Below are 17,319 nucleotides of genomic sequence, written 5' to 3' on the forward strand. Positions count from 1 at the left end.
TCCGTGCTTCATTTGTTGTTCATACCCAATTCTGCCTGCGTATAGCACATAACTGTTTTATCAGTTTGTGCAGCCAAGACTTGGGCAGTTTTTAAATGGAAAAAGCCTACATGGATTTTTGCTGCCTACAAGCAAGGTATGTAGTACAGTAGTTCAGATAGCTGGCAGCTGTGTCGAGTGGAAAATGTAGGCCTACGCTAAACGGGAGGTTGAAAGGTCATTATGCTTAAAAGCTACACGCCATTTATATGTTTACCTAAATCTTTACAGAACACACACACGACATGACACCAAATGTAGACCTCCCACACAGTGACACACACACACACGTTGTCAGCATGGCTTTCAAGCAAAGCGAAGACAAATAATCACAGCCAATTTCTCTCTCTAGACACACAAGCCCTCTCTGCACTCTCCAAGTCCACTGCCTTGTCTACCTGCAGCATCATATTATGAGCAGAAAAGAAAACTCCTTTCAAACGGACACAAATGGAGATGAAATGAAAGTCAAATCACTGGCAACACGAAGAAAAGAAAGATAACTTGTTGATGCTGAAGCTGGCTATAACTGTGACTGATTGACCGCAGGCGTGTTGGATACGCAGACAGTGTGGAGGTGCTGAGGAAGGGGGTGGGGTTAGAGGTGGCTGGCAGGCAGGATGTTAGTGTATTGCTCTGTGTACCGTACTAAAACTTTGACTACAGACCACAGTGTAACCACTGTTGGACAAGGATTCTCTGACTCTGGATAGCCGTGTCCGCTAAACGTGTGTTCAAACCCAGATGTGTGCAGCTGCAGTAGTAGCAGTTTGGCCAAGTCTTGGGGTGAGAGCCAGCAGAGTGGACCAACTGTTGGGAGTGCACGCCACCAGCTAGCATCGGAATTACCGATTCACATGACAGTTACTTTAAAGTCCATTGCAAACAACACGGGAGGGACAGGTGTGAAAAACGCACAATTAGGGTTTGTCACAAGTTGAAAATAACCTTGCCGAGAAGAATTTCCCATGGTACGAGAGTCTAAAAACACCACATCACTACACCCATTGGAGGGCAATGGATGGTAACCCGTGTAGTGATGTGGTATTTTTGGACCACATCACTATACCATCATTATATTTCCCCTTGTATTTACAGTTTGTTTTTTGTGGATGTTTTGTGAATGCGTGCACGCACTGGCTGTGAAAAAATAAATAAACTAAACGATGGAGCCCAAGATGTCACACAGTGACTCCACCCCAAATGGGATATCATTTAGTATACCAATTATCCTCACTGAAGCACCCCAGGATAAGTGCCCCCCTCCCACTAGCAGTGCCCCCAGGAGCATTCAGCCAGGATGTGTGGCGTATAAAACAAAATGCCTTCCATGTTTGAGAATGTCAACCTCTTCAGCCTTAACCGTCCATCTACACCCCTTCAAGGCAGCTTGCCTTCAGTTCAAATATTTGATGAGCCAACTATCTGACATACATCTACATTAGACCATGCAGTGGCGTGCCTAACCAAGTTGGTGCCCTAGGCAAGATTTTTGCTGGTGCCCCCCCCCCCCCCCCCCTAAAAGAAAATATAATAAAAATGATATCGCAGCTAATTCCACCACTGCAGTGCAGGCTCAGAATCGGCCTTCCCCAGTGGCGCTGGAAGTACTTTTAGGTAGGGGGTGCTGTAAGAAAGGGGCGAAGAAAATTTGACGTTTTTTGGACTTTCATCCATATTTAGAAGAATATTTAATTTTAAATTAACATTAGGATTATACTGTTGTGAGGTCATTATTCAGTATCTTCTCCTTTTCTCACTCACTTTCATGTAAGCACCTGCTCTCCCTTTAGTCGTTTTACACTACAACAGACAGCAACACAGGGGGTGGGGTGGTATGGATTAAGTTAAGTTAAGTTAAGTTATCCTTTATTTATCCCCTTGGGGAAATTCATCCTCTGCATTTGACCCATCCTCTACTAGGAACCTTCCTAGAACTAGGAGCAGTGGGCAGCCACTGTGCAGCGGCCGGGGACCAACTCCAGTTCTTTTGCCAGTACCTTGGTCAGGGGCACTGACAGGAGCATTAACCCTAACATACCGGTACATGTTTTTCTTGATGGTGGGAGGAAACCGGAGCGCCCGGAGTAAACCCGGATTGGATGGTTTAGGGACCATGGTGAAAGTGCTGCAGCCCAGGCAGCCAGAAAGCCAGAATTAGAAAAATGATTTCACTATTATTTAAAGACTTAAGACATTGTTGTGCTTATTTTTTGTCTACTATTGTAAAATAATAGTAGGCCTATTATCATGAAAAAGTATTTGTAAAAAAAAAAAGAAAAAAAAAAAAGAAAATTACCCTCTCTGGCGCCCCTAACGGCTCAAGCGCCCCTAGCATTTGCCTAGTTCGCCTAATGGACGGCACGCCACTGAGACCATGACATAGCCTACCATCTAGGTCAGTGTTTCTTAAACTTTTTTGGCTTCAGTACCGCCTTTCCCCGATTTCTGAATCCAAGTACCCCCTTTACCCGACTCCCAACATTTTGCGTAGAAGAAACTATCGCATATGATGCAATGAATGAATTATAGCCCACCTTTTGAAGAATATAACATTACAAAATATGAAATTGAGTAAAATAGTTGCAATTAGTGCCTCCCGAGCAGATTTATTTTAACGTTTCATTTATTTTCATGATTTATTCTGGCATTTTTTCATTTTCCCCTTTCTCTCAAGTACCCCATGTAGTACCTCCACATACCCCTAGGAGTACACGTACCTCAGTTTGAGAACCACTAGGAAACCACTGATCTAGGTTTTACAACATACAGGGAAAATTAGTCTAAATATATATTTTGAAGCGGGGATCAACACTGGTGCCAACTCATCACTTTTATCCCTAGGACGCACCATGTTCATGGCTTTATAGCTGCCTTTACGACCAGCACGAATCCACATTTCTTCCATCAATTTTAAACATTATGTACACACACAGTTCATCCCCCTGGTCCCACATTCCAACCTACTCAGACAATAAGAAAATATTGCCTCTGTCTGGCAACATTGGGATTTGTCTGGCAACATTGGGATTTATCTAGCCCGTCTGGTCGCAGACTGTGACCTGTGTGGAGTTTGCATGTTCTCCCTGTGCTCCCCTGGGTTTCCTCCAGCTGAGATAACCCTATGTGAAACCATGTTCTTAAAATGTACCTGTAGGCCCAATTCCTTACACTAAAATATATTTTTTTTTAGGTGTCATTTCTAGGTTATTATGCATTCATTTTCTTTGTCTGGCCCACTTAAGACCAAATTGGGTCCCATGTGGCCCATGAACTAAAATAAGTTTGACACCCCTGATATATCAATATGGACCCCCACAAAAACATGCAAGAAGATTGTCATCTGACCAGTGGCAGTTGGAAGAAGTTGGTCCCCGATTCCCCGGGCGCTTCACTGCAGCTGCCCACCGCTGCTTGCCAGCCGTGGACGACGGCTAGCCAGGATGGGAAAAATGTGGACAAATTTCACGACACCGAAGCGTGTGTATCTGCATGCATTGGTGCATTGTAACAAAAAGGTTGATCCGTCCTGTACCTTTATCTATTCTGTAAAAAAAGCAGTTCCACATCAGCAATAAAACATTCTTCCCCTCTGCTCTTATGTTCCCCTTTCGCTATATACTGGACTAAAGTCACATGTCCTGCCAATCACTTTCCCCCTTTAGGAATGTCACACTCAGGCGTTTCTACAGTAGGCCTACAGGCTTATCACTCAGGCGTTTCCACACAGTAGGCCTACAGGCTTTACTGTATCAGTTTGGTTAGAGCCCAGTGACCTTCAGCAGAAAGGGGCAGGAAACATGGACCACAGAATATGGCGTCACATTAGTCCATATTGTGAAACTAAAAGCTACTGCCCTTTTATTATATGCATAATAGAACACAACTGGGTAAGGGCCAAGTTGAGACTTGCAGGTGAAGCGTATTCATTCAGGAAACCAACACCTACCAGTAACTAGAAATTAGAAATAATAAAGATCATGGTCTAAAGGAAATGTTGACAGATGTTTGAAAGCTCAAGGTCCCTTCCACACAAACAAATCCTGTTATATGGGGGTCATGCGGTCGAGTGTGACTGTTTAAGATTCTGTTCCAGACGGTATACGAACAGACAAACAGCTGGGCAAGAACCAAGACATTTCATGGAGCCAGTGGTTCAGACAACCTCAGGAAGTGAACATTAACTTCTTATATTAATTTCCAGGTCAGGGACTCAATTTAAATGGACAGCTTCTTTAAGCCTTTAAATACATCATGCAGCAAGGTGGAGTCAATAACCTGGATCATGAATCGATGATGCCTGTTTGAATAGAGTGCTATAGACCCTTTGTATGTTTGTAAATGGCGATTATGTATTTTGTGGGCGGCGCTGAACTGGTTGCAGAAAGTTACAACTAGCGGTTCAGCTGTCATAGAAATATGGAAGATCCGGATGCCTCCTCCATGTATTTTAACGCTTTGCCAGCAACAGACAGTAAAGTAACCTAACTCTTTCAATGGGGTGAGGTTTCCTGACCCGTACTCACTACTCACTGTCAGGATGGGTCTAGGATCCAACTACATCGCCCAGGTTGCAATGCCGGGCATAGTCATATTTCGGCTTCACTTCCTCAAGAGTTTTGGATACCACGATGTGTGCGCAACTAACCCTGTGACGTCCACTCTAAATGGGTCTATATAACTGAGTTGGTCTCCTGAAGGCCTGCTGCACCAGTCAAGCCAGACTCATCTAGCCATAATGAAGTTTTTACTCACCACTTAATCCAATAAACCAGGACTCATGACTCAAACTTAACGAGTCCAGCATGTGCTTACGGATATTTACCACTCTAGTGGAATACTGACAAAGTAAAACGTAATGAACAAGGCGGTACAGTCCTCATTGCATATTGCTAAAACACATTCACCACAATCTAGATCTAAAAAGTTCATGAGCTTTTTTCTTTTAAGAATTTTATTTATATTGCAAGTGCTGTACAAGGGTGCAATTTAAATTATTCCTGTTTCCAAATTAACTCAAATAAAAAGCTCTTTACAACTGAAACATCTAAGACAGAAAACACAGCAAATGTAGTATCGCTACACGTGTACACACAATGCATGATTTTTTTTTGCAAACAACCCAAAAATTGCACAGCCTCTTTTGATGTGCCATGCCAAGATGAATTACTCAAATTTGTCATTACTATAATGAACGTATAGGTTCAGCTGTACAATAATAAATTACTATACAATCCTCCATAACCCTGTTGGTCACCAATATCTGATCCAACACTTAATTTACAGAAACAATAAGTGATAAGACATATTTCTTGTCCTAAAGGTAGTTAGCCTCATGATAGCGCAGCACAGAGGTATAATGTGATGAGTGGCATGTCTAATGGAAGTTTGATGAAGTCAGCTCCATCTACTGGCCATGCTACCAACTGCAGTGTGTATGGCCAACTCTGGAATAATGGCAACACTTGTTTTTGAAGATAAAACAAGTCAACATGGTAATTTCACAATAAACTTGACGCAGCCTAATGGAGACCAAAGGGAGGAAAGTAAAACGATCCGATAAAGGAAATAAAAAGGGAAACAGCTTCGAGACAGTGCACATAATGTGAGGGGACAAGGGAGGGGGGACAAAAGGAATAAGAATCAATGTGTTTTTGAACACACACACACACACACACAAAGCAGTACATTGATAGCTCGTATTATAATGAACACTGAGGGGCTTTTCAGGGCCGTGCTTCTGCTTCTTTCACTCTAGCGCTCACCACAACCTGGTCATTCGTTGAAAGTCTCTTCTGCTTCTGTCCAACTTATGACGGGAGAGCCAGGAATCCTGTTGCAGACCTAAATAAAGATAATCTAATTAGTTTTAATTAAATTAAATCTATTCTTTGTTTACAATATCCCAAAATGTGTTACAATGAAATCAAAATGCTACTTTATTCCTTTTAAAAAGTCTTAGCTGATGTAGACTGTTGCAGTTGTTTTGACTACTGTTGATAAAATGTGCTATTGTAAGTCGCTTTGGATAAAAGCGTCTGCCAAATGATGTAAGTAATGATGTTCAATTATGGACTCACTCCATGTTGCTCTTCAGCTGATGGACGGTGCGCTTGTCCAGGTAGCGACAGAAGAGAGTGAGCAGGTTAGACGGCATGAGGAGCGGCTCCACCAATGAACACTGGGAGAGCTGCCCTGCCACCTGGAATATTGTGTCCGTCCTGGAGAAGAAAAACATCAGTTATTTGAAATCATTCCAAAACTTTGGGGATGTTCAAATAATAAAAATGTTGGGCCAAAAGGATGTTAAAACTGAAAATTAGGTTCAAGATTCCCACCAGGTCTCAAAGTCACCAATGCTGGGCTCAAGAGGAACGCCTGAAGACAGCAACCTCTCTCCTTGGGACAGGAGGGCATAGAGTAAGGATAGCCCAAACTAAAACAACAAAAGAGGGAAAGACAGTGAAACAGGAGTAAGAAAACAGCCCTTACTTAATGCAGGTACACAGAGGCACAGAAGAGACAAAAGCCCTGGTCCTGCTGCAGACTGTTCTTCACCCGTTAGATGGATAAAAGCACAGGAGCAACACAAAGCACTGTGCACGAGGGTCAGTGGTTAGCACGGTCATCTCACAGCAAGAAGGTCATGGGTTCAAACCCCGGTCCATCCCAGGTCATTTCTGTGTGGAGTTTGAATGTTCTCCCTATGTTCCTGTGGGTTTCCTCCGGGTAGCTAGTACATCCCTTCGAAGTGCACTGCAAAGGCTATTCAGCCATATTACTTAACATGGCTGAATACCCTGTGCAGTCTACTTCGAAGGGAAACTACTAGCAGATCGGAAAGCAGCCTTAGTGTTGGAGTCAAAACCACCGTCCGAGACAGAGTCAAGACCGAGACCGAGACCATCAAAATGTGGTCTTGAGACTGGCCACTCCAGCGGTACTCCAACACTAGGAAGACTGCCTGGAGCCCATTGGAGTAGTGTGGTTGCGGCCCTATAATCCACTTAGGACCTTACAGGGAAGAAGAAGAAGAACAGAAAGCACTAACCTTGTTCTGACATGCTAGTGTGAGACACTCGTATGTCGTTAGAGACTCAGATGCCGTCAGAACTTTGAGGAGCCCAATGAGCTGACTGAAGGTTAGGCCTGCGATCACGGTTCGAAGAGGTGGGTAGAGCACTGGGAGAGACTGACAAGTGGATGTGATGAAGATAGCAATGAGATTCACCATGATATAAGTTTTCTAACACTTTAAACAAGCATAAGCGGGCGTGCAGACAGGACGTGTGTATTTCACATAAGAACGCTTTGGAAATCATGTCGAGAGCGCTTTCAATGTGCACAAAACAGCGCATGGAGCATTTTTTTGTGTGCTTTGTTTTTCCCTGCAGTCACGTGCAGTACAGTTCAGGACAACACGATCACACGGACGGTAACCAGCTGGTTTAGTCCGATGTTGATTGTTCACACTGTAAACATGAAAGCCAGATTATTGCCAATTCTGGCAGTAGCGGAGGTTGAAGATCCCCCTGCCAGGAGAAGGGGTAGGAGGAGTGACATTGACGAGCAGCGCGCTTTTCCTCCAAATGTTGCACTTTATTTCAGCTTGAGACGCCCAGAGTGCTCCGTCAAAAACACTAGCCACCAAGAGCGCTTAAACGGCATGTGCGTTTGAAAGAGAAGCGCGCCTAAGGGACCGTTCGTTATTTAGAAAGGGGGTCACTGGAGGAATTTGGTGTGCTCTGAAATAAAAAGCTGTGCCCCTTCCATGATCAAAATATATTTTTCCTTGACCCTCCCAAAGCGATTTGAAAATTATAATTAACCCTCCCCAAACAATATTGTGGCACGTTTGCGTGGAAGAATGCAGACTGACACAGATATCTTACTTTTAACCTAACATTCCCAGAAACTCTGGCCAGAGGTGATCAAACACACTAACAGTCTCAGTCGTGGTGGCTACATTGATAGTAAAACTAAACATATCCTGGCCACACAAACATTGCCATAATACCACATAATGCAATCAAAACATATGCACAACATCACTAAACCACGTTTTTAACTGTACAGTAAGAAGCTTCCCACAAGAACATGAACTCCCATAATCCTTTGCGCTTCTTAAGAGCAGAACTGTCACCAATCAGAGCGACCGCCTCCTCTGGTCGCTACATAATGCTATTTTCGCTTGTGAAACAATATTCAGTCTGTGTATATCAATATTTGTGTTTAAATAGCAGTGAATGACTGATGGAAAAAAGTTAGCCGGTTCTATGTGGCGGACTCTCCACTCTCTGTCCCCCCTCTCTTTCTCTCTCTCACAGACAGGCACAAAGCCACACATGTAAAATCTCCCAGCATCCATTGAGGTACATTTCGATAACAAATAGCATCCAAATTAGCCTAAATAGATAGAATGGTAGATAGAAATAATGTTAACACAACATGCAATTGTCGAACATTTCAATATTGGACAAAATAAAATCTCGAAATCAAAACACAACCCTATGTGAAACATATATGTCATCCTGGTGGTATAAATATCCCTTGTAGACTTTACATAATTTAGGAGATGAGTGAGCCGTAACTCGGTTCTACTGTGACTTCCTAGACTTATCTGGCGTAACGATAGAGCCCATATATTTTGTGATGCCATGTCTGTTTGTTTGCTCGACTTTTCGTGCTGGAAATGTAGCCTACTTCCATATTGTGGCACCTAGAGACCACAGCCACAGGCTCCAACGCCGTTAAGGCACACACACCAAGAAGCAGCTTAATATTAAAATAGGAATCTTTATTATCGACAAAAATATATATATATGTTTTAATTAAAACAGCTCATAGCATCACAGCACAGGTTGGTTGACACTTGTTACATATCACCACGTCATGATAGCACGCAGCAACAATAATTACGTGTAAGGGCTCCTGCAGGATGGTGGTCTTACACTAAGTTATACAATCAAATCAAACTATTAGTATCACAATGAGTCAGCCACTCGCGCTCCCGAAAGAAAGCAGCAACAGCACACCAGCCTGTCGCAGCCTCGCTGATATGAACATATAGGTTACCCCAGCAGTGCGTACAAGACCCCAGCCCTCCGTCGAGGCAAACAGAGCCCACTGATTGGCCAGATACTGTACACGCCTACTGTCTGGATAGGCCAAGCACAAAGATCGACAGATCAGACCGCCAAAGAGAAACAATGCACCGGGACATACCAAACAGTTTGGACAGGAGGGGTGTAAATGAAGCAACTCAGTAGTTGTTGAAGTCCGAAAAGCAAACATTACACACAAACAAAAAGTTTATATATTTTTATCTAATCAAAATTGTATACCCCTCCCCTGGACTCAAATTAAAGAGAATGTACCCTCCCTCAAACTAAATTCAAAACAAGATTCCCTCCCCTATTTTCCTCCAGTGGCCCCTTCCCTAAATAACGAACGGTCCCTAACGCGTCCTTACCATAGAGAATGAAGGCGCTGGCTTCTCAAATACACGTCCTGTCTGCACGGCACCTAAGTCATGCTGGAGGAATTTCAGTACAGATGAGAAAAACCAAAACACTACCGTGTCCTTACCTCATCGGTGTCTCTGCTCATCAGCATAGGTAGGCTAGAAGTCACCACACACAGGAGATTCAGTGCAGAGTCATGGTCCAGCAAAGGGAGAAGCCGGGCAAGTAGCTTCTTGCCTTTTGAGACCAGCAGAAAGGGGAGAAACTCACCCCCTGAATCTCTACAGCAAAACAAAAAGTGTTTCGAGAAAAATCAATGCTCCGTTTCCAAATCTGTAAAAACCAGGCGGCAAGCTCGGATTTTGACAGAGGAACCCACGAAAGTGATAATGAAAGCTCCTCAAATGGCCACTTGAGGTTGGCAGCAAAAGCGAGTTGTTCCCCGCTCACACCCATGTTAAAATGCCAATCTTTACAACAGGATTAAGCATGTTTATAGCCTAGTTCAAAACATGGTTTTGGTCTATATACTGTAGCTAATTTTACCTTTCATAACAACTGTGTGGGGGGTGGATTTTTAGCTGTGACCAGCAGCTCTATAAGTCACGGGTGGTTGGTTGGTCCACAAAAGGTTCACCACCCTTTAGCAGGCAGTTTTCAGGCACAGTTTTTGCCCTAGGAGGGTGATATTTTTTTCATGCAGCCTGTTGGTTGATCATTTTTCTTTTTTCTTTTTCAAGTGCATTTTGGAAATTCGCCTATCTGGTCGCAGCTGTTACAAATGCACTTGTTATACAACTCACCCGTTTAGAGTGAAATAGACAATAGAAAATATTGTTTTGGGCGTGATTGACAGGTTGCCTGTCCAGTGATCGCGCAGCTTGCTGATCACGGACCAATGGCAGGCGGGCTGCGGCTCTGGGAAACCCCTGGTCCCGTGTCTTCACGCGAGCTGCGCAAGAACCCCAAGATGGTGGACAAGGCTTCAAAACGGGAGTCCAAAATCAATGGGTGATGTCATGCCGACTCTGTCCATACTTTTTTAGACTGTCTATGATAAAAACCTACAGTATGTCCATAAAAAGCTTATTGTGTGAGTCTAAGACGGCCATCTGGAATCACCAAGAATGAGTTAACCTTTCTCTACTAGCAATTGTTTTCTAATAATTTAGACATCACTTCTTGAAAATAGTGGCTCTCATGATGGAAATGTCAATTTCGACGCTGATGTGGAACTAAGTTATGAGGGCACTCACAGGGGGTCGTGGTGTTGCAGCTGGGAGTAGATGTGCTTCACCTTCCTCTGAGTCTTTTCAATCTGCTTTTTCTCCGACTCACCCACGGCCGTGGTCTTCATCCTCTCCGCCTCCTCTACCTCCAGCAGAACCATGAACAACTGCAGGACAGATGAGTCAAGGTTAGAAGAAGGGGGCGACTAAAGCCCTTTTCAGACATGAACTCTGGACCAGGTCCAGAGTTTCCCTTTCACACATGTAGCACACAACAGGCGTCATTCATTTGTTTTCACACATGAGGAAATCCTCCGTGTGATTTAGCCGAGGGGGGGCAGGGCATGACTTAGAACGTATTGCAGAAATCGCAGTGTTGCGGAAATCGCAGTGTTTATGCGAGACTTTTAAATTAAGTTTTTCAATGTAGACTACAGAGATATTTTTTCAGAACGCAATTCTCCACTCCATGAAAAAACGTTCAACACCTGGCGAATACGGTTAGAAAATGTGTGCTAAAGCTTGCAGACAGTGAAACAGCCAATTTGACAGCAAGGTTGGCCAGGTGGCATTTAAGTCATTTTCAATTGGATTTCTCGCGCCAAAAGTTATCCCCCCGAATATATTTCAATCATGAGAGACTCTTAATATAATTTTAACAAACTTTATTGAATCAGAATAGACGGTTTGAGTATGGCGTATGACTCCATGATGTGACGCTCCTCTTGCTTATGAGAGAGGGCGTCGGTGCTGTATGAGATAGGACATCCCCCCTAAGGGGATTTGTTTCCAACAGGAGTCATGACATTGGTGGTGATCTGGGGAGGTGGTGGGATGAAGCTTTTTGCTCTGGAGATGCTGGATGAATGCGTGATGCTGACACAAGGTGAGTGATGACTGCACAAGTGTGATTTAAGCTGTGGTGATGGGGGCTTTATATAGTACCAGGAGAAGGGCATTTATGATGTCATAACTGATGTCATTTGGGAGAAGGGCATTTATGATGTCATAACTGATGTCATTTGGGCAACTGACGTCACACTGCAAAGGTGACGTCGGAGATGGTGACGTCATTTAGTGACGTCATTTGGGCTGAGGGGTATGACAGCATGGGGTGCTCTATTAATGCCTTATTTGGTCTTCCATGATTGAAATTCAGTCTACGACTACACAATACAACACTAGGCAGCTTGGGGGGGGGGGGGGGGGGGGCTGAAATTGTACTTTATTCTCCAATTTGGCGTTGCTCTTCCAAATAATCCAGCCATGTAACTATCCATTCATGAAATCTCATATCCCTGAGAATATACACAAACCTTACTGGTTTCTAAAAGTGCCATTTAACAATATAACATCAACTCACTCGCGCCGGACAATATCCTGTAGCATTCAAACATGCGCTGCTCTGCGAGTGTCAAGTGGTTTTATGATCCGTTTGCACGGCCGCGCGCTCACAACGGACAATTGTGTTCACACATAAACCGGATCCAATGTCTGGATATCTTGGGGAGTTCAATGCATTTTTGCAAAGGGCTTAAGTCATCTCATTGACTCAAACCATAAATACCTTTTCAACTTTGCTCAGGACCTCTAATCGCTGTTGTCTGATGTCTTTTTGTTCTGGTTTTCTGGTGTCTTTTTGTTCCTGTTATGTAGAAATAACAGTTTGATTATCAGGGAAGGCAAAGCAATACACTTCTGAATTTCAAAAAGTTGGCAAAAAAAAATGACAGTCACCTGAAGCGGACTCTGAGCTTGAACTGCATGGACCGCACTGATGGCACGGCGAGGAGAGTAACATGTCGACACAGCAACTTGACCCAAGGAGCCTTCAATGTGCACCACTGGAAAAACAAAAACACCATAAAAACTCAAGAAAACAACAAACACCCTAAAAAAACCGAAAGAAAAACGAAACGACCACATGAGAAATAGCATGTTCTATCATGGTATGGTGAATGAGAGAGGAACCTGGCATGTAAGCATCCGTTTGTTTGATGTAAGGTGTGGTGAGCTTGGGTGGCTCCCCCCTCTTGCTCCTGATCCCTAGCTCTTCCTCAGCCAGTTTAGCTTCTATCCGCCGATAATACTCCTACCATGGAACAGAGGCGATAAGAGACACATCCTTTAAAAAAGCTCTGACTTTCGTCATGTACTCAGCAACTTGCTTCAATGACAGAAAATACAACAGGGGGCAAAGGTCAGTTACTCCAAATCGATAAACGCTTTGATTTCAGTCATCCTACCTGGTAATAGTAGTCCTCAAGGTACGGATTCTCACTTTGCAGTTGAATCATCTGTAGCCTGATGATCCACTCCTTCTCTTTGGCTGTCATAAGATTGCAGTAAGGATCCCATCCCTCTGGTTTTCTACAAACCGAACATATTTTTCATTAAATAAGCTAATCTTATTTTCATGACACACTGAATGAGAGAAATTGAGCAGAAAATCTCAGCAGTACCGACCTTTGTGATGCATGCCGTTTTTGACTCAGTAGTCGTTTATGTTGGGGGTGGAGCTGTGTCACAGGACCAGGGTACCTGTGGGTAGAGGGAGGTGGTTTGATTTGGAAAGTGGTGGCGACACAAATTTGGCAGGGGTCTGGAGGTCCGTCCTTGGTAATCCCCCAGGAAATTTTATTTTTCATTGCATTTCCTGAAATTCTACACAACATACTAATAGTACTTTCCGGCTCTATAAGATAACATTACAGTACACATGCTTACCTGGTCACCTCTTTCTCCTCTCTCTGCCTGGCCTGGGTTCGGTCGCTCTCTCTCTCTGCCTCTATCTCTCTGTGATGCCTGTATGGACAACCACTATGTGATAGTCTGTCACTGACAAACATATTCTGGCTCTATAAGATAACATTACAGTACGCATGCTTACCTGGTCACCTCTTTCTCCTCGCTCTGCCTGGCCTGGGCGCTGTCGCTCTCTCTATCTGTGTCTGCCTCTATCTTTCTCTGTTGCCTATATGGACAACCACTATGTAATACACTGTCACCGACAACCACATCTAGTTTTGATTTCAAAATCCCATTTCCAAAATAGTCATCACTAGTTGGTTGATTATTTGATTTTGGGCACTTCAATTTTTCAAAAATATGCTTTATTACTCACGTAGATTATTATTCTCCTGGAATTTTTTTAATCTACTTTTATACTGTTTTATGTTGAAATGCGCTCAGGCCCTCCTGGTGTGTAATTCTATGTGCGTATATCCATAGAATGAAGGGAAGATTACACACAGGGAGAATGTACAATTCAGTAATTGAATTGTTCATTTGAGCAACATATGAACACCACAAAACATTTTCGGCCATCTGGTGAAGTCCTGATGAAGGTCTGATAGCCGAAAACGTCTATGTGCAGAACAGAGGAATCATCATCCCCTTTAGCCTATGAGTCGCTATGGAGCCCAGTCAACAGTTAGTGTAAACAATCCAAAATTCTAAATGTTATTCTTTTCCTTTGTTATTGTCATCTATAGTGGTTAGTTGCATAAAAACACAGTTTGATTAGGAAATAATTGTATCTTTTTTAAATATGTGCTTTGATTTAATAAAAATGTAACTCAATTTGTAACTTGAGTTAATTGACAAAGTAACTGGTATAATATTACTGAAATCCTATAAGTAATAAGTTATATTACTGAGTTACTGCTAAATAATATATTACATGTAATATGTTACTTTTATAATGAGTTACCCCCAACACTGATCCCAAGTGACTCAGACCGCAAAGTCATCTTCAAACTTTTGATGACAAATGTTTAAGGCCACAGACCAATCATTCCTGACACACGGTGCAATCACAGACCTGAAATGTTGCACTGGATTGGACAAGGGACTGTAGAAAGGGGAGGGTCTCGGTGAGTTGGCGCCGAAGCGAAGCTGCATCATCTTTGGGTTCAAAGACTGAGGAGTGGAGGGGCAAGGACGGTCCAAAGGAAACAGAAATCCCCCTGTCTGATTCAGCACAAAACAGCAGGAAAAACACAGGGCATTCAATCAAATATTACCATTAGAACCCATTTATCATAACTAACAGAACAGGTGTGATTTATCACAATTAACCTGATTGTAATGCTGCCGTGGGGTTAAGGGCTGACGTGAGAGGATGGGCGATCCTGGTATCAAGGGCGTATGCATCTGCAAAAAAAGAGCAATACTGAACCTAATTCCATTCAGTGGGAAAGATGGCAGGCCACATCAGACATCTGTGCATTAATAAAAGTAAAATAGTCAGTTCTCCAGTGTGCACCTGCGGGGGGCCTCTGTAGCCGAAGGGCCTCCTGGAGTAGGGCCCTCGGGGGACGCCTCTCCTGCCCCTGAAGGAAGACACAGGATATGGGAAGTCCGGGAAGTCGGATGCCGTGTGATGACTTCTACCCCCGTAATCATCCAACACACACACTATAGCATTGTCCTAAGAAACATAATAAGACATGATAACTGGTTGTTTAGATCAACACACTGTCATACAGATGACAACAGACTCATTTAGGGAGTTTAACCTGTAGCATTGATCCAGAGATTCTTCTGGTCTTTCTGTAGTAATTTGGTACCATCCACTATAAAGAGGGAAAGGGGGGGCTGAGTGAGGATATAAACACGCTAGTTTACAAATAAAATCTGTTAAAATGGAGACTCACAGCGTTGTGGTCAAAGATGTCCCGGGACATGGCGTTTCCACAGTCCACTATAGCACTGTCAAGGCTCTTAAAACAGAGAAGAACAAACCGCATCATCAGCTACCAAGATCAAGCGGCAAGCAAACATACATCTGATCTGGGCAACAATTTAAACGGTCACCTTGAGGCTCGGTCGCCCCTCCACTATCCTCATCACAGCTGGGTCTTCAAACATCTGAGCCCTGCAGTGCCCTCCCCTCTGTCCCCTTCCTCTGGCCCGCTGTCCTGGGGGGAACCGGGGGAGGTACTGTGGCTTCTGCCTGGGAGGGCAGGGGAGGCAGCGTGACGGTGGGGCAGCTTGCACCAGCTTTGGGATGGGCGGAGTCGGTGCTGGCAGCGGCGGCGGGGGCGGCGGCTCAACAAACTCAAGGGGAGCGTCGCCGGGCTCCCGTTCCATCTCATCTGCCTCTAGATCTAGATAAGCGTGAGAGGATGGGTGAAAAAAAGATTTCAAACAAAATGACGTTTCATCCTATGAGTGACAACTCTACACACCCATTCCAAATGTTTCGTCATTGTATAAGTCAATCTCCTCGTCCTCCTCAGCCATGGCCTGCAGGAGTCCACAGTCCATGTCAGCTCCATCCTCTCCATCACTCCACATCTCTCCATTCTCAGGCCACTGGGGCTGGGTGACACTTTCAGCCTCCTGAGTGGATGGAGACAGGAGTGACAATGACATCAGAAATTGTGGGGGTGAAATTCAATAAATAGCCAACTATAAGGTCATGGCTAAAGACAAGACATGTGGCTCTGAGCAGATTCTATAAACCACAACAGCAGGCACACTGTTCATCTGTGAAATGTATAAATGTTTGGTCTAAACATTTGAGCAAAAAAAAAAAATGACATCACTTTTCCTGACTTTGTTCTTATGAAACTTCATAAACATGTGACAATACACTTAATATTTTGACATTAATTAAAAAAAATATTTTTGTGTATTTTTAAGTGTAGAGCACACAATAGTTCAGTGTTATTCAATGTAGGTCGTTTGGTTTTTGATTCTTATTAACTCTGGAATGGTTTTGAATTCACATGTGCCCTTTTGACAGTATATATTTTACAAGCGAATTAATTTAGCCTGCAATGCTGTTGTGATTTCTATGCAAGCTAATTGTTATGCTAATTACAGCATGCACGCGTCCACTGTTTGCAACAAGGAAGTTGCTGCCGTTCTTTCATCCCTAGACCTAGATTCACACACACAAAAGTTCCAAATAAATAAATAAATGACTTACTTCTTGTTCTGAATTACTCATGATATCGTTTGGACATTTATTCAACTTGAAGCTGTCGGGTTGAGATACCTCTCTCCAGGTTACCTCGCTCTTGTCAGACACGCATGACGCTCAATTAGCTACTAATTGAACTCACCTGCTCTGTGTGCTGCGACAGCTTGGAAACCTCGCGAGAGTTTATCTCAATTTCTTTTCACGTCTAAGCAACCCAAATGGACCTTTTTCACATCAGCCATTTGTGTCTCAAGGCAGGGCAAACAAACAAACACAGGTGTAACCAATAACATTAACTTCCATTCCATGTAGGTGTTCCAGTGCCATATGGCCCTCATTAATGTTATTGCTCACCTGTGTTTGTTTACCCTCCCCTGACACAAAATGCCTGCTGTGCTGCTGAGATTTTGTCCCAGGGTCCCCCTGATAAGATTGTTAGATGTTTTATTATTAGGCCTACGGAAAGTGTGAAACACATAACCAAAATAGTTATAAGCTACATTGTGTTCCTTATTATGATGGAGTGAAATATTGTAGTGAAAATAGAGTATCCCCCTTTTTACTGGGGATCCCCTGGAACTCCACCTCAAGGACACCTGGGGGTTGTCGGAGAAAACGAATCGGAAACTCACTTCCATTGTTCCACTGTTCAGCT

The 17,319-nt window shown here is 43.5% G+C and overlaps 1 protein-coding gene across 1 annotated transcript; it reads right to left on the reverse strand.

Moving 5' to 3' along the window:
- Positions 1 to 5,832: 5,832 nt before the first annotated feature.
- On the reverse strand, positions 5,833 to 17,302 carry patl2 (PAT1 homolog 2; the record flags this gene model as incomplete). Its single annotated transcript, XM_083635841.1, has 19 exons — positions 5,833 to 5,883; positions 6,120 to 6,260; positions 6,378 to 6,475; positions 7,091 to 7,231; positions 9,628 to 9,784; positions 10,760 to 10,899; positions 12,300 to 12,377; positions 12,470 to 12,576; positions 12,704 to 12,824; positions 12,979 to 13,102; positions 13,199 to 13,273; positions 14,556 to 14,704; positions 14,813 to 14,887; positions 15,000 to 15,164; positions 15,304 to 15,309; positions 15,391 to 15,456; positions 15,551 to 15,843; positions 15,925 to 16,078; positions 17,297 to 17,302. 19 exons carry the CDS (start codon positions 17,300 to 17,302, stop codon positions 5,850 to 5,852), a joined length of 2,130 nt encoding a protein of 709 aa, XP_083491967.1. The 3' UTR covers positions 5,833 to 5,849.
- Between the last annotated feature and the right edge of the window lie 17 nt (positions 17,303 to 17,319).

Source organism: Poromitra crassiceps (genome assembly GCF_964638095.1).
Source record: "Poromitra crassiceps genome assembly, chromosome: 4".
NCBI classification, from domain to species: Eukaryota; Metazoa; Chordata; class Actinopteri; order Beryciformes; family Melamphaidae; genus Poromitra; species Poromitra crassiceps.